The sequence below is a fragment of the Pararge aegeria genome, chromosome 19 (genome assembly GCF_905163445.1).
Source record: "Pararge aegeria chromosome 19, ilParAegt1.1, whole genome shotgun sequence".
Lineage (NCBI taxonomy): Eukaryota > Metazoa > Arthropoda > Insecta > Lepidoptera > Nymphalidae > Pararge > Pararge aegeria.
In genome coordinates, this window is record NC_053198.1 from 1,975,774 (window position 1) to 1,994,461 (window position 18,688).

At 36.6% G+C, this 18,688-nt stretch overlaps 1 protein-coding gene across 1 annotated transcript in view; it reads right to left on the bottom strand.

The window, feature by feature from the left end:
- Positions 1–5,277: 5,277 nt before the first annotated feature.
- Positions 5,278–18,688, bottom strand: part of LOC120631889 (neurexin-1-like) — a 107,460-nt gene continuing 94,049 nt past the window's right edge. The window contains exons 14-24 of the mRNA XM_039901552.1: positions 17,939–18,139; positions 16,906–17,022; positions 15,946–16,124; positions 15,061–15,232; positions 13,843–14,060; positions 11,477–11,659; positions 10,916–11,022; positions 9,395–9,603; positions 7,928–8,215; positions 6,644–6,786; positions 5,278–5,767 (exon numbers count right to left, since the gene is read on the bottom strand). Of these exons, the coding sequence (XP_039757486.1) occupies positions 5,615–5,767; positions 6,644–6,786; positions 7,928–8,215; positions 9,395–9,603; positions 10,916–11,022; positions 11,477–11,659; positions 13,843–14,060; positions 15,061–15,232; positions 15,946–16,124; positions 16,906–17,022; positions 17,939–18,139 (1,970 nt within the window). The 3' untranslated portion in view covers positions 5,278–5,614. The remainder of the gene's footprint in view (positions 5,768–6,643; positions 6,787–7,927; positions 8,216–9,394; positions 9,604–10,915; positions 11,023–11,476; positions 11,660–13,842; positions 14,061–15,060; positions 15,233–15,945; positions 16,125–16,905; positions 17,023–17,938; positions 18,140–18,688) is intronic.

The window sequence follows — 18,688 nt, forward strand, 5'->3', positions numbered from 1 at the left end:
TGGTGCTGGTGATTCCACGTCCAGCAATCCATGCGTTATATTATTAAATATTTTTCGAAATTCATGATAGATTATCAGACCTCCCAAATCGCATCACTTAACGCAAGAGATGATAATGGTGAGTGAAGATGCTAGATCAATTCAAATTTTAAGATGCAGGATGAACATGAAACTATATGATTGTGGACATAGCTATTGAAATATTGGGAAAGAGGAAAACGGGACGGTGGATGTAGTATTCATTGTAAAAAATACAAGCAAGGCATCCGTAATGTTTTCAAAGTAAATGACGAAGTTTATAGCAAACAACAAGTAATAAGTTCTGATAACAGCAACAAAAGTGGTCTGATAACTATGACTTTCAACTCGTAACTACTAAATTAGAAATACGTGGTATCGGTTTATTGACGAAGAATTGTCAAAATCGCGATACAATTTCACGCAATAGTTACAATGTGAATATCATTTATAGTCCAGACCTTAATGAAATTTACAAATCGATAAACGTTAAATTAATATTAATTTAACGGAGTTCGCAAAGAATATAAATAAATAAATAAGACCAAAGATAACCGTAACAAAACAATAACTGCAAATCAATTAACTGAACTAACACTCAAGTGTACATACAAAAATATGAGCAAGAACATTTTGCGAGTTAGTTATTATTGAATTACATTACATTATAAATAGGATACGATTAGGACACATTAAGGAACTAGTCCTGGATTAGTTACATGAAATTAATTTGATGCTTCTCGATTGAGTTTTATTTATTTTATAAAATATTTACATTCAATTAACATTTGGAAAATTTTACGTCATGTTTTAATGTTTAGGCCTCTGTTTAAAATATTGGTAACACAATTAAGTAATATTGTTTCAAAAATAATTAATCGTTTGAGACTTGAGATTTCCTATGTATTCATTACATAACTTTATTGTTAATCTGGCATAATAACAAAAAGAAAATAAAATTAACACTTGTTTAGTAGCAACAACATCGGTTGATATGATAAAGACAAGTATGGGAAGGCCTACCGATTTACGAACATAGTGTGAAATAAATTGTGGTTTTACTGTATATTGTTAATACAGTAAAACCACAATTTTTCTTGAATTCATAAGAAATCTATTGTTTCTAATAACCTAAATGGGATAATGCATAAAAATCTCTACAGAACCACCATTTCCTACAAGCTCGTATGTTTTTACGCCGTCTATGTTATTATACCTGTCTATAACAAAGCTGATTTCACTTTCTTCTCTCAATAATATACCGTTTCATGCTGATCGCATATTGCAGCTAGCTCAGAATTAAACACATATTTCATTACTGCGAATACTAATAACGTCATCCATATTTATGTGCTCGTCTTAACCAACAATCTTTAATTGAAGACGTCATTCGTATTACCAGTCTATACAGTAATATTAATAATTGCGATCAGCTTTATAATTCTCTACTCGCATTATCTATTTATTAAAATATTGTATAAGACCTAATAAATATAGGAAAGAGAAACATGTAATTGTAAATGTACCGTAGTCTTCAATTGAACGATATGCTTTATTTTTATTGGTTTTTTATTGGCAGCCCATATTTTAGCCTTGTACTCTTTAATTTTACAGTTTTTAATTGTTCGTTTCTCAAAAAGGTGTCCAAATTAAATAGTTCATAATTTTAAATACAGTTTGGTGGAAAATTTATTTATTAAAATAAAATACGATTCTCATAACCATACGAAAAATGTATATATTATTATTACAAAATTAAAAAAATATCACGGTTTAAAATGTCAGCTAAACAGAGTCAAAAAAACAACGCAGAAGGCAGATTTTTCGAAGATATCCCAAACTTCATCGTGTATGAAATAAGTAAGGCAGTTCTTACAAAAAAAAAATAGAATTTCTGCAGGTGACCTGGGGGCCACAATAAAACTACTGAAAGTGTCTGTACTAGCGTCAAAGTATGTTCAATTCTTAAATTCATAATTCTTTGGAAAAAAGGTTAAACCTGGATGAATCATTACAGACCCATGTCACTGCTAAGCGACATCTACAAGTTTTTCGAAAGATAAGACGAATTGATTTGCTCTCAACGGTTCTCAAAATTAAAATTGTTCTGAGTTCATTATTTCAAGTTTAATTTCTTAAATGATTTTACGATCAAATTTGGACATCAATTCGAGAAAAAGTGCATAATCAGTTTACAATAGTCTTAAGATAAGTCTGAAAGGCGAAAAGATAACTGCAATTAGTGGGTTTGAGAATTAATGAATACTGTGTTAAAAATCGGTCACAAATTAGTCATGTTAATGTTAAAACTATTGAACAAAAGCTAAATAGAGAATAACATATTTACTACATAACTCCAGACTATTACAGATATGTTAGTGTTGTGAATACGTGTTGTGTCATGTATAATTTCTAGTAAAATTAAATTACAAAATTACAATTAAAATTGGTAAATATTGACGACTTCGTCTGATTTATGGCAATCATTTTTTTTCCCAAACAGTTGATCTTTCAATGCTATACACAGTATGTTATTGTACGTCGTGAATAGGGTTTAGGCCAGGGTAAGCAGGCAGATTGTTAATATCAATGGTTGGAATTTTCTGACTAGCTGTAGACTAGTGCACTTGTATTCTAATGAAGGCAATATTTTTTTGTATTTGAATCATTTTGCCAGTTTTTGTCATAATCATATTTATTAGGAGTTCTATAGTATTACATATTTTTCTCTAAGGACAGTTGAAGGATTATGCAACAACTTTACACACACGATCGCACAAGTGCCGTTTACAACGTTTTACAATAATTAATATTTACACTAAGAACCTTTGGACAATTCGACATTTTGACAATTTGACACTACATGAAGTAGCACGACATGGCAACTAACGTGGATCTTGAACGCGAAACTGTCGCACTTTTGTATTATTCAACTTATTTCAGTATTAAATGGTATTAAGAGGTTCCGAGCTTTAAAAGGTATAAATGATTTCGTACATGTCTTTCTACAAATATATGTAAAAAAACACCCGGCTAAGTTTGTTGTGGACTTCTTCTTACGCGTTTGGAACCCTCGTAGCTGCAGTTTTAAGCTACGAATCTGGTTATCGCCATCATCTCACTAGAGTGTAATTCTCATGTAATGTATGCATCGAAAGTGTCACCGATAGGCCTATTTGAATAAAGATATTTTTGACTTTGACAAGGAATATTAATAAATCTCAAAAACCAAGAGTAACGTAGTAAAGTTTTGGACAAGTTTACTTTGAAAGCGTACTCTCAAACTAAGGTATTATTTTCAGCACTATTGATCCGATTTTGTGCTCTACAAAAATGTCGTTTTGTGCAAAGGCTCCACCACTTGCGTATCAGTCGGTATTATCATCTCTATCTTAATGCAACTTAACCTTTACTTGCTCATCATTCACACCATTAACGATATAATATCAATCATAGTACCATTCTTAAATAGGTCATCCAATCTGTATAAAGTTAATTCTATAATATCATATAAGTAAAGTAAATATCCGAAGTATATCCTCGGAGTTGAAAAGCGGAACTCCTCAAGAGACAACAGAACAGTAACATAAAATTACTCGGAAAAAGTGAAATAATTAATTAATCAGCATACATCGATTAATACCTACTCATTAATTTATGCTGTTCTTGTATTTTAAATTTTTTTGTTCCCGGGAGCTCGTCAAAATACCATATTATTAACGCTTTTGAAATATGTAACGACTGCTTTATTGATTGAAGTTTTATGCATAGTGTCAATAAAGCTAAAACTAGGAAACGTTCACTCAGTATCTAAGTTAAATATCAGTATTTCGTCCAGATTAGATCCCTTTAAGACCATATTCATATTCTGAATGATTTTGAAACGAGCAAACTATATTTTTTGACAATTTATCAAAGAGAATCCGTACACTGATTGGACAACCCATTCAATCAATGCGTAACAAAGATTATAACTGTAGATGTAACCCCATGTAATTTTTGGCCATTAGTTAGCAATGACCTGCGTAGAACACAGTCTAGGAGGCATTTTGTGAATATGAAGTATTGATAGTCTCAAGTGCACAGGGTATCAACCAAGGTAGTCATTAATAAGGCAAATTATAAAAGTAACATGTCATATAATAGTATCCAGGTTTAAAATAATATAGCTATGCATATGAATCATAGCAAAATTATTCTTTTTCCGAAATTCATGTTACTGTTAGCATCTGAATCCATAGATTTGTGCCCTGAAGTTTTGGAACTCGTATTCTATGAGTTTTTTTCCATGTCCCTGCAAAATTGGCCTAGTTTGGTTGAAGTCCTATGCATGCCGAACATTGTCAGGGTATATCTCCAATTAAAACCTCTGTGCGTAGATACATTAATTTGTATATTCCATTCAGCTAATCAAGGAATCAAGCAGCTACGGGTTGATATTCGAATCACAACTAACGTATATAAATCGATCTACAGCTGATATGTTCCGTTTAACGTGACTTGTACGAATAATCCGCACTTGTACAACTCGCAGCCAGTCGGGATAGTATGTATGTATAATGCGAACGTTTACTCGTTATGTCTCTGAGTGCCTTGTTTGGAATGTGCTACGTACGTCTTCCTATTCCATCTTTCACGCAATCAAAGTAGTAGATATAGAAAGAAAATCGTACATATAGCACTCTGTGATAAGATGTAGGTTCTCGAATTCAACTTGGTTTAGATATATTATCGAATAGGACGTCAAGAATCCTTAACGTGGACAGCATTAAGGAATCTTGACGTCCTATTATTCTTATCTAAAATTCCTTGCTTGAAGGCAATGGTCTTTGAATAGTGTTTACCTCCTTTTAAGTCTAATCACCCAAAAATATGGTCATTATCTATGGGCTAAGAAAACTCAAAGTAACCAAGCGCTTAATGAAAGACAGCCAAGCTCCGAATAGTTCTGAATTTTCCTCTAAGCCCTTCTCATTCTAAGAAGAGAGCCGTGCCCTATGGTAATGGGATTGTAATGATGACGATAATAATAATCCATATTTCACATAACCGAGTCAACCTTCGCAATACACATAGTAGACCTACAATGTTGAAGTTTAGCACCTTGTCTGATTACTCCACCAAAAAAAGTAGGTAAGAATCAATAATGAATCGATGATAAAATTAGTATGACATGGTTGTGTAATGACTGTGGTTTCTTGGATCATTTAAACCATAGGAGACTGAATTTTATTTATAGAAGAGACGCTGTTGCTCACATGAGGACGATAAAGTAAAATCAAATTCCGATCCAATGGGATTACAGCTGGGATTATACTTTGCTTCATGCACTTATTTACTTCATGTACTTCGCTTATATATCTAAAAGCAGTAGCAAACCGCTCTCAATAAATGCAACCTGCTTAGAAAACTGCAATTTTCAAGTATTAGCAGAGTCAAAGGTCCTTGTTAAATTCTGTATGATAAATTGTTGCTTTGAAAACGTCTCCTAAGGCTTAAATGGTCAAAATCGTTATACAATTCGACTACGTTTTATCAGTACAAGTGACGCAACACCTTTGTAAACACAACAGCGGGTGGTATATCCATCTCTGTCTTACACGTACCACTCCTTGATGCCGTCTCGCTTGACGGGCTGCGGGAGTGGCGCGAGGGGGGTGGTGCCATTCCGGTTGAGTGGCAGTGGCTCGAGGTTCCTCGCTGCTCCACCGGCTGGGACACTTGAAGCGGTTTGGTAACTTGAGTGGGCCTGGAGAAACAAACATTATATTATTCATTCGATGTCCACTAGAACAGAAGAAAAAATATGTTGTTATTTTGCGAATGTCCATAGGTACCTATTTATATTGAGCTTATTTGCAATAATCTGCGATGATTGGGAAATTCTGTGGTGTTTTATAAATTTGTTTGAATGCTTGAAGTTTTGCAACAGTTTGCTGTACCGATTTGACGGCTAGAAATAAAGTAAGCAATTTACTGCATTTACAACGATCTCTCGGTTTACTTTAACATATTATGTCCTAGTTTTTTTGACCGAATTCTGGCTACAGAATATGGAGACCCAAAATATAAGCTCGTTACTATCATTGCATGTAAATATAGTATCAGCAGGCGAGATTTTGAACCTATCGACTATCAGTCTATCTTCCGTTGAACTTGATACCTTAATATGTAGCTTTCGTCCGCGTCTTCGCATCCTCTTATGTATATATTTTAATTTACCACGGGTAATCATTTTCTAAAAGTTATTTTTCTATCCGTCGAGAACAACTATACTTTTTACAGTAGAGGGGTGTTTAAGGTAGGGTTACTTTTTTCAACCTCTGATAATTTACATCTACCATATATTTAATGATGATCAATTCAGTTTTTAAAGCGTGAAATTATTGTCAACCCCTTACCAACCTTCTAGAGGCCATGGATCTCCTATCGAAATGAGAAAGATTGAGGCTGTAGCGCACCACTCTGGCCAATTGCGGTACACTTTGAGAATATTACAGAAAACTATCATACGTTTCTTTCTCCCGATATATTTTTGGACAGTTAAAGCAAGTTATGTTTAATTGGATATGTAACCTACTTTCACATTTGTAATATTAGTAAGAAAGTAAACAATATACATCACCTGATTGCCCAGTAAAGCTGCACTGGCACTTTGCTGATAACTTTTGTCTTCCGTGACCTTATACGAGGTGTCGACGCGGAACACCAGCTTCAATACTATTATCGCTACTACTACGACAGCTATCAGTACGGTCGCTACGATACCTGGAACCAAAGAAATCAAATCGATGAGTGTTGGAGTCTTCCTTACATAGCTTTAATTATTGGGGTTCCTAGATGCTAGATGCAGCCTTGGTAGACACCCCGCTAGGTAGACCGACAACTTTAAGCCAGGCACAAAAGCAAAAGTCCGCGATACGTGGAAATCCTTACGAAAGATTTTTTATTTTATTTGTAATACAACTAGTTGTAGCCCGCGTTCTTCGCCCGCGTTTATTACAAATCCCGTGGGAACCGTTTGTTTTCTGGAGTTAAAAGTAGCCTATATTACTTACATGGCCATAAATGGTCATAAGTGCCAACTTTATGGTCATAAGTGCCATCTATGCCATAAAGTCAAAGTCAAAGTCAAAAATATCTTTATTCAAGTAGGCCCACAGGTGGCACTTTTGATGCGTACATAAGAATTACACGGTAGTGAGATGATGGCGATAACCACATTCGTAAACTTAAAACTAAAGCTACGAGGGTTCCAAACGCGTCCCGGTCTAAGAAGAAGCCCACAACAAACTTAGCCGGGTGTTTTTTTTTTTTTTTTTTGTTATCGCCATCTCACAATGTAATTTTAAATTATTAGAAGAGCAACCTGGTTAGAGCAATAATTTACACCCAAGCTTTTTTATCGTTTACGTATCGAGTATCATCTATCTTCTTGAATAAAGATGTTTTTGACTTTGACTTTGACTTTTGAACCCGTTCTAAAAAAACAGCCCTGTGTCATATAGGCATAGGCATGATACAGCAATGCTGCTGTGAACAGGAATATAAGAATCTCAAAAATTAGAATAGCAAAGGCGGTCTTATTGCTTAGAATGATCTCTTCTAGGTAACCTTAGGCAACCTAGACCTAGACTCATGAACGGCCCAATACAGGGCATCGGTCTCCTACAATAAGAACTTCACACGACCTTGAGAACATTATGGAGGTCTCTCAGGCATGCAGGTTTCCTCACGATGTGTCCTTTACCAATTGAAGCAAGTGATATTTCAATTGCTTAAACGCGTATAACTTAGAAAAGTGAGAGCTGGGATTTGAACCCAACCCCCGAAAGTGAAGTCAAAGTCCTACCTTCATCTTAACACGAGTAACATTGATTAAAAATATATGTTAAGGAAGCTGACTCACCAACAATAGTAGCAAGAAACTCGGAATCAGGTGGCGTTACCCTATTGTCTGTGGTCTTTGGATGGTACCACTTCGTGGTGATCTCATGCTCATATCCGTTGTAATCTGGATGGACTCTGCCTGGCACCCGGTCTTGGCCCTCCTCTATCTCGTAGGTTGGAGAGCGTGTTTCTATCTCAATCTGATGATGGTCCTCGTAGTCCGGGATGCGATGGTCTTCGGTCGTGTGGGTCGATTCTGTGTGCCGGCCCGTCATTGTTGGAGTGAAATGTCCAGGGTGAGAACGGTCTGTGAAGTATAACAATTCCATTTCAAATATTATAATTATTTAATTTTTAAACGTAAGCTTATAGAAAAGTCCTATTATAGTATAAAGGACTAAGTAATCGATAAAAAAGCTTGGGTGTGAATTATTGCTCTAAACAGGTTGCTCTTCTAATAATTTTAAATGACATTGTGAGATGGTGATAACAAAAAAAAAAACACCCGGCTAAGTTTGTTGTGGGCTTCTTCTTAGACCAGGACGCGTTTGGAACCCTCGTAGCTTTGGCTTCAAGTTTACGAATCTGGTTATCGCCATCATCACACTACCGTGTAATTATTATGTACGCATCAAAAGTGCCACCTATGGGTCTACTTGAATTAAGATATTTTTGACTTTGACTTTGACTTTGAATATTGGTACTTTCAAGTTAACCTAATTACATTTCGGTGCTATACTAAGTTAGCTAAAATTATTATCGTGGTATGTACCCGTTGTACATACCACGATAATATTTTTGGTTTTGTCGATATTTCGACAGATAGCCCCAGCTGACATTTCAATAATTGACCATTCTGGGGATCGAACTCGGGACTTATCACTTATAAGTCCAACGCGCCAGATAGGTCCTCCGATAATCATCAATGAAATATCAATTCTTAAATCCAACATGGCAGATCTTCCAAGTAGATAGTATATAAAGAAATGTACGTAGTATATAAATAAATAATGTACAATACACAAAGTGTACCTTGTGTTATAGGTATAGTAGGTAAGATGCCCGATGGGTATTTTTATGTTATAATAAACATAATAATAATAGTATGTATGAACTAATAATCAAATCTCTTTGGCTATACTATTTGTATCTGGCTGGTTTTGGTATCATTAAAAGTTTGAATACTTCATTGCAAAAACTTTGAAACAATACAAGAAACACACAAGGAAATGAAAAAAAAATTTAAAACACATAAAATAAAATATATAAATACTATTGTGTGCAAAGGTGGTCTTATTGCAAAAGCAATCTCTTACAGACAACCTTTGGTGAAAGTAACAAAAAGCGTAAAAGTGGGATAGTGCAAACAACAAAACATAAACAGGCGAAAAAAAAGAAGAAAAACTACAATAGAAATAAACTGACATTATATTATTTTTCGTTAGTATCTAGCTCGGGTTTCTTGATAGGTCTATTGACATCTTACCATCAGTAGGTGTAGTTCCCTTATCGGGGATGGTACCACTGTCAACGGTACCAGCGTGCATGTTATCGTGGTCTGGGAGAGTGGTGTCACTCTTCGTGGTACCAGTGCTATCGGTGCCACCGTCAGTTGAGCCCACTGTCTTGTCCACGTGTTCAGTTGATATAGACATCGTCGGTGACGTCATTGCGTGAGTGCTGCTTGCTCCAGAACTAAAAAAGTAATGATTTGTATAGAATTCAAAAAGTAGAAAAATCATTAGTTTACAGGCTCATCCCTAATGACTAGAAAGCTGAATTATAACTGACAGCGGATGTCTAAATAAATAAAATAAATAAATATACAACGACAATAGACACATCGCCATCTAGCCGCAAAATAAGCGTAGCTTGTGGTACGGGTACTTAAATGAATGATGAATATATTTGTAAATAATATACATAAATACTTAGAATATACATATAAACACCCAGACACTGAAAAACATTCATGCTCATCACACAAACATTTTCCAGTAGTGGGAATCGAACCCACGCTTGGGCTCGGAAAGCAGGGTCGCTGCAAACTGCGCCAATCGGCCGTCATGTCAACCGCTATGTCCTCTCTCACCAAAATTACTTTATCTGAGCACCCAAGCCTACATAGCGTGAAGTGTCACACTTAATAAATAAGATTATGTGAAAGTACATTGTGAAACAACAATAAAATATAACCACCGAATACCTTGCCTGTTAAACTGGCGCCAGCCTCAAATAAACCATGCTTTACATAAGGTCAATCAAAATGTATCTGTGTTTGATAACAATAACCACAAACCATACAAAGATGAATATCATCATCATCATATCAATCCATTATCGACTTACTACAAGGCACGGGTGTCTTCCAACAATGAGAAGGGTTTACGCCGTAGTCCACCACGCTGTCCCAGTGTGTGTCCCAATGTGGATTGGCGGACTCTACGTCCGCCAATCCACATAAATGATACGGCGTAAATGTACGCCGTATCGTGAGGTGGCGTAAGTTCAGAATACGGACAACTGCATTCTGATCTGCCGTCACTGACACGTCATGAAAGCTAAATGAAGTGGAGGTGTGGTGACAACACCACACTTTCTCCCTCTTTAAGCAGCTGTCGTATAAGGCGACTAAGGCTCTAACAGAGAACGGGCAGTCACGTCTGCACTACTTCTACCATCTACTGCGATCATCACCGTCTCAGAAACTATTTAATTTGGTTCCATCTTCATTTCTACCATCGAAACTGCAAGGCATCGTAAGAATCTGCACCGTTACGTAGTTGATGTCCCATCGTACAAACACGCAAGGTCTGGAATGCCCTTCTTCCTTCTTTCTTCTCCGATACCTATATTATGGGTTTCTTCAAATCAAGAGTGAATAGGCATCTCCTAGACAAGCGCGTTTCATCCTAGGCTGCATCATCTCTTATTTTCTCTTGGCCTCTCCTCCATTTGTCCAGCGTTGGACTGGAATTGGCTACTGACTGGACTCGTGAAATCTTACGTGGTCATAGGATGCTCCGGTTCTGTGATATCTTCACTACTTGAACCTGAGCCCTCGATGCAATCTTCGTCGTCGCATGGCTTCATCATTTTCTCGCTTTTATCCCCCTAAAAAAAACAAAGGTTAAGGTTTATTGAATTTATATAACCTAGGATATATTTTCTTTCCCCACCAACTGAATGCGTAATGCATTTAATAGACAATGTCTCATGTAAAACTCGAGAAAAAACCTTCTCCATTACATAAAAAAAATTATAAATAAATATACCAAGAAGCTTTCCACCACGAAGAATCTCCGTCCTGCCCAAGGGTCGGAGGTAGCAAGAAGCTTTTCCACCAACAAAAAAAGGGTCACTGCCCACTGCGCTGCCCACATTTGGCCGTCAAATGTATATAACCTAGGGAATATTTTTCTTTTCCCGCAAACTAAGTGCGTAATGCGTTAAATATACAATGCCTCAAGTAATACCCCTTAAAAAACCCTGTGAAAAAACCTTCTCCATAAGCCAAAAAAATTATCGCCGGTAAGTTAGTTTTACTAAACTGGAGATAGCTGTATACCTTATGCATCTTAGAAGGCGGCCGCCTCGTAGAAGGAACATACACGGGAGTAATCAGGTCGTCTCCCGACCCTGCGTCAGGAAGCACGCAGGCGTCCTCGTCGTCATCCCTGCAACCGGAACCGGCGCCCGAATACACCAGCTCGTCCAACACGCCCGGGCCTCCATAGCCCGATGGTGGCGTCTGGAAGTATTTCATATTATTATTGGATAGAAGCAGGCGTTACTTTGCGGAAATCCATGATATATTATCAAAATTAAGCTTAATTTGCTATACTCCGCGAAAAGCAGGAGAATCTGTGTGGTGTAATTTATAATTTCTTCAATCCTTATACTCCACACCAAACAGATCTTCGGCAATATACCCTCTACGCACGTTTCGCTCCGAAACCGGAGCATCCTCAGGAGATGATGACTTTACAATGAATAATTGTTAAGAAAAGTTTACTTAACAATTATTCATTGTAAAGTCAACATCTCTTGAGGATGCTCATGCACAGATTCTCCTGCTTTTCGCGGAGTATAGCAAATTAAGCTTAATTTTTATAATATTTCATATTATTGCTACTTAGTACACCGGTGTGATTGTTTTTTGTATGGCCTTACTTAACGCCCTGAACAACCAGTCAACTTTATAATATGTAGCAAAGAGTAAGTTGAAAAGACAGATAGCAACATAGGCTAATTTTTATCCCAGAAAAACCAAGGCGTTCCCACGGGATTTGTTAAAAACCGTAATAATTGCAAAAATGTGTACGTTAACGCCCTAAGCGACCAATCAACCCGATTTTTAGCAAGGAGTTAGATGAAAAGACAGAGAGCAACATAGGGTAACTCTTATCTAAGTACAGTAAAGCCAACGGCTCCCATGGAATTTGTAAAAAATCCTTATATCAGCTAGTATTATAAATACGGAAGTAGGTATATTTGTTTGTTTGCCCTTCTATCACGCCCTAACTAAGCAACCAATCAACCTGCTTTTTGGCAAAGAGTTAGTTGAAAGGCGGAGAGCAACACAGGCTAATTTTTGTCTCAGTATTACCAACGGCTCCCACGGGATTTGTAAAAAACCGTAATAGTTTGTCCTTCCTTAACGCTTTAACCGACCAATCAATCTGATTTTTGGCAAGGAGTTAGTTGTAAAAACAAAGAGCAACATAGAGTTATTTTATTTTCAGTAAAACCAAAGGATTTGTAGAAAACCGTAATAATTGCAAAACTATGTATGTTTGTTTGTCCTTCTTTAACGCCCTAAGCAACCACTCGACTTGATTTTTGGCATAGAGTTCACTGTATGAACGGAGAGTAACAAATGCTAAATTTAATCCCAGTTAAAACAAAGATTCCTACGCAAGTTGTACGCTACGATTCGGACCCATTTTGGAGATCGAACGAACAGCCCTCTTCTACAGCACGAAAATAGTGCTAATATCAGCAGCATTACCCCAAAGTAAAATTCCATATCACATAATGCTGTGGAAGTAACTAAAATACGAGTATATAACTAAGCATTTATAAATATTTGTTATTGTATATTTATATTTATATATATTTATTTATATCTTATTTTATTTATCTCTTTTGTATTGTTTATTTTAATTGCGATTTCCCGTCTCTCATGTTTTATTGTGTACTATCGGTAAGGTTACCTGGCAGAGATCACTTTTAGTGATAAGGTCGCCTTTTGCTTTTAATTTTTTGTTTAACTATATTTATAATTTCTCCTATATTACGCAATAAAGATGTTTAAATAAATAAATAAGCAACGAATAAACCTGATTTTTGGGAAGGAGTTAGTTAAAAGGACGAAGAGTAACATAAACAAATTTTTATCACAACTAACATGGGCAGGAGATAATTATCTCTCCGGGGAGAGGATCAAAAATTATCTTCTCCCACAGCTATACCAACTCCCAGAGCACTGGCGCACAAGTGGAGTTAATATCCAAATAATATATGTGTAATAATAAACGGGGGTAAAACTCCTATTACTTGTTCCCGCGCTTTAGCAGGTGGACACGTTTGTTATATCCCTTGTCAGGGGGATATAATCGGGGGACATGTTTTTTGTCTCCAGCCTGGAAAACAAAAGTTTATCACGGGATTTCTAAAACAGCTAGTTTATAATAAATAAATAATAAATATACTTCGACAATACACACATCGCCACCTAGCCCCAAAGTAAGCGTAGCTTGTGTTATGGGTACTAAGATGACTGATGAATATTTGTTATGAATAAACATTCATGTTCATCACACAAATATTGTCCAGTTGTGGGAATCGAACCCACGGCCTTGGACTCAGAAAGCAGGGTCGCTGCCCACTGCGCCAATCGGCCGTCATAATAATGGTGACAGAACTGCTTACTTGCTGCATCCGATTGATATCTCTGTCCAGTGGAGTATGAGCCCTTCTCACATCGCCCCGTAAAGCGGCAGAGGGATCCACCGCAGCAGCCAGGTCTAGCAACCGCGCCCCATTCACCACCAGCCCAGCTACCACTCCGCTGAATGACCTTCCACCGCCGTGCCCACCACCAATCGTGACACGAGACATGCTGTTGAAGATCGAAGATTGCTGTCCACCTGCAACAAATAAATAAATATACTACGACAATACACACGTCGCAGTCTAGCCCCAAAGTAACCGTAGCTTGTGTTACGGGTACTAAGATGACTGATGAATATTTTTATGAATAGTATATACAAACAAACATCCAGACATTGAAAAACATCACACAAAAGGTCTGTGTTCCAGTGTGAAAGTGTGGATGTTTGTAACTCAATCACGGCTGAACGGATTGAGATGAAATTTGGCATGCATGTAGCCTTTGACATGGAAAAGAAAATAGGCTACCTTTTATTCCGATTCCTTAAGTAGTTTCCGAAGGAAAATTGAAAATTGTTTACGAGCTAAGCCGTTGGCAGACCGCTTTTAAATTGGTATGCACTTCAGACGTATACTTTCTATACCGATCTCTCAAATAGTTCCCGTGGTAAGATTAAAAATTGTTAACGAGCGAAGCTATTCAGAAGTCCACGCAGGCAAAGTCGCGGGCAGAAGCACGTTATTGTATATATGTAAATATATACAATAACTCGCTAACACAAATAGCCCAACCAATTTGAAAATATACTTATTTTTTGTCTTTTTTTTCTCTATTTTGGGGTGGATGAGATTCAAAATAGTATTTATATATATATTGCTGCGATATATATATTGCTGCGATCATAAAAAAAAACGCACCCACTGTAGTTTTTACCCTAATGAATAGGAATCCAATCGTGTTTTTTCTATGTTATAGGTATCCATACAGTAGCTGTAAATCTTCCTTTATAATTTACTTAAAAATATAGTATGATTGTATCCGCAAAACTTGACCTTGTGGGTACCGGATGTTAACGGCGTATCGTACCTTGTGGGTGCCGGATGTTAGCAGCGTAGCGTACCTTGTGTGTGCCGGATGTTAACGGCGTAGCGTACCTTGTGTGTGCCGGATGTTAACGGCGTAGCGTACCTTGTGGGTGCCGGATGTTAACAGCGTAGCGTACCTTGTGTGTGCCGAATGTTAACGGCGTACCGTACCTTGTGGGTGCCGGATGTTAACAGCGTAGTTGTCTAGCTGCAGCGCCGCCCGGCTGCCGTTCCGCGTGAACCGGGCCACGTGGTAGGCACCGTCGTCCACGCGAGCCGCCTCGTCCCCCAGCGGGTGGTCGCCGTCGCCCACATTGTACACCATGAAGAGATTGCCGCGAATCTAAATAAACATTCTCTCTTGAAAAATTACAGTCTCATGTCCTTTTAACACAGTGTATATTAGCTTCACCTGTTAATTAATTAATTTATTTAAACATCTTAATTGCGTAGTATGTGATAAATTAAAAATATACATTAAAAAAATACAGGCAAAAGGGGACCTTGTCACTAAAAGTGATCTATTTTAGGTAACCTATACGATAGGAATTTACATGAGAGATTGAAAATCGCAGTTAAAAAAAACAATACATAAATTTACACACTAAAGTACATACTACTAATATAATAATATAGTTATTATATTTATAATTGTATTCATATCTATATATATAAAAATGTTATGTCTGTTTGTGTACGCTTCAAAAACCAATGTCCATCAATTAATATCTACAATAAAATAAAACAATTAGGGAAAAAAATAGCGTGATAGCCTAGTGAGTAAGGCTTCGGCTTTTCTTTCGTGGAGACCGAGTTCGAGCCCGGGCACCGCACCACTGACTTTTAGGAGTTATGTGCGTTTTCATTTTAGCAATGTTTTCAACGGCTTGTGATCCATCTTATTGTGAGAGGAGACCTGTGCCCTCTAGTGGGCCGGTAATGAGTTGATGTTGATGAAGGAATAGAAAAGGTAGGTATGAGGTTTATGGCGAGTTGAGTAAAACTTTAATAGCAGTTGAGAATACAGTTTTAAAATTTAAAGTCGACGGAACTCACAATTTCCATTTGCATATAATCCTGGGTATTTGAAGACTCGATCCTCATCAGAACAGCATCTGACTTGCTGGTAACAAAGCCAACAGCAACTTTGTCGGTTTCCGTATCGGCGACAGCGCTTGGCGGAAATGTATATGTGATGATACCTCTACCGGGTCCAAACTCGTAGGCGATTGATTCTAGAAATTGGAAAGACAATTTAACATATTATGTATGAGAAAATGTATAAAGTGGTCATTAGGCTATAGTGGTACTGGTCAGAGCCTTAAACTTATTGGAGTTATGTACTTTTTTATTTTGGACAGCCGGTTGGCGCAGTGTGCAGTGACTCTTCTTTCTAAGTTCAAGGCCGTGAGTTCGATTCTCACAGCTGGAATTTTTTGTTGTGATGATCATGGATTTTGTAAATGTCTGGGTGTTTATGAATGAATGAATACACTTTTATTGTACACCAAAGAAAAAAGTAGTTACAGAGGTATAAACAAGAGATATACAAGAGAGAATAAACAAGAGATGGTACATAGCAAGAGAGTACAAGTTTATGTTTATCTGTACATTATAAGTATTTATGTGTTTTATATTCATAAAAATAATCATCAGTTAGTTTAGTACCCATAACACAAGCTACGCTTACTTTGGGTCTATATATTTTTTATTTATTTATTTAAGCAATTGAATATCACTTGTAGCGGTGAAGAGAAACATCGTTCAGAAACCTACATGTCTAAGAATTCTCAATAATATTTTCAAAAGCGTGTGAAGTCTACCACCATACGCACTTGGCCAGCGTTATGGAATACGGATTAAGCTCTTCCTACTTTCAGACGAGAGCCTAATTAGTAAATTACATGTAATTTAGTTAAAGTTTCTTTTAATAATGGTGTGAAGTGTAAGGAAAACTTTCGATTTCTATAAAAATTTAACTTTAAATAAATATACCGTAATAGACATTCGACATACCATCGTAACAAGTAGGTCCAGTGAATGAAGTCAAGTCGCAATCGCACACGTATGTGTTCCACTGCTGCACGCAAACACCTTTGTTGGCGCACGCATTGTGTGTACATTTCGTAGGACCTGAAAATGTTAACAGAAAGATAAAGAGTAAAGGAGACCCGATTAAACATGGATAAAGTTTAAAGAAGATTAAATATAGGCACCATTTTATACAAAAAAAAAAACAGAAAGTATACACAGAATATTGATAAGAAGAATTATAATAACACCATTTTATACAAAACTATAGAAATGTTGCGGTGATAGCCAAGTGGGTAAGGCTTCGGATTTCCTTACAGGGATACCGAGTTCGAGGTTCGCACGCACCAACTTTTCGGAGTTATGTGCGTTTTTAATTTAAGCAATTAAGCTTAATTTTCGTACTTTAAATATCGCTTGCTTTAAAAGGTGAAGGAAAACATCGTGAGGAAACCTGCATGCCTGAGACTTGTTGACCACGTTCTCAAGGGTCTACCAATCCGAACGTGGCCAGCGTGGTAGACTACGGCCTACACCCTTCTCATTCTGAGAGAAGACCAATGCCCTGCAATGGGCTATTAATAGGTTGACGATGATGATGAGAAATACACGGTTTTTTGCCGCATGACTACTATTCATTGGTGAAGAAAATATTTAAAATGATAGTTTGGTATTTAAGAAGCACCCTACAACGAGTGTCAGCGGCGTGGTGCGGCGGCGACTTCAGTTCAATCAAATGCAGTCGTTTCATGGAGCAGAATATTAAAAATTAAAAAAAAAAAAATTAAAAATTCATTTATTTATGATCATGTTTTTAGTTTCAAGACTTGTGTAGTAGATTTTAATTATTTTGAATATTGCTTAGAACTAATGTACATACAATGGGTTTCCTATCTTTGACAATCAAAAAATCACGGCGTTTATATTGTAGTAAAATAAATTTATTGTGTTATACACTATAATTCAGGTGGAATGAAATTAGTATAATTTAAAATTATAAAAACAAAAATCTAAGTACCTTCACATCCTGAGACTAGTGATGAACTAGGTACCACAGCATCCTCAATCAATGAAGGCGATTCACCAGGTAAGTCCAAACTGGACATACAACCTTCAAAACCTTGTCTTGATAAAACTCCTACGGGTAGAGACGTGTACATGTCTTTTGGCACACCACCCACGTATAGCACGCTGTCCAACTCCAGCATTAGATTTGAACCTGGAACAACTTCATATTAATGCAGATTCATATAAACAGCTACCAAAGTAGTTCGGCTATTCAAATCAATATTGATGGTATTATTCAAGTTAATTTCAGATATAGTTCAATGTTAGGCCTCGATCAAAGGAGTTCTGCTGTTGTCTTATTTATGTCAATAGTTTACTTTGATTTGCTGTAGAATGTATGCTCTTTTTTACTTTCTGAGTATTTTTTTAAAACAGTACATAATGTTTCTGAGATATAAACAAGAGATATACAAGAGAGAATAAACAAGAGATGGTACATAGCAAAAGAGTACAATTTTATGTTTATCTGTATATTATAAGTATTTATATGTTTTATATTCATAAAAAAAATCATCAGTTATTTTAGTATCCATAACACAAGCTACGCTTACTTTGGGTCTATATTTATTTTTTATTTATTTATTTAAGCAATTGAATATCACTTGTGGCGGTGTAGAGAAACATCGTAAAGAAACCTACATGTCTGAGAATTCTTAATAATGTTTTCAAAAGCGTGTGAAGTCTACCCCATACGCACTTG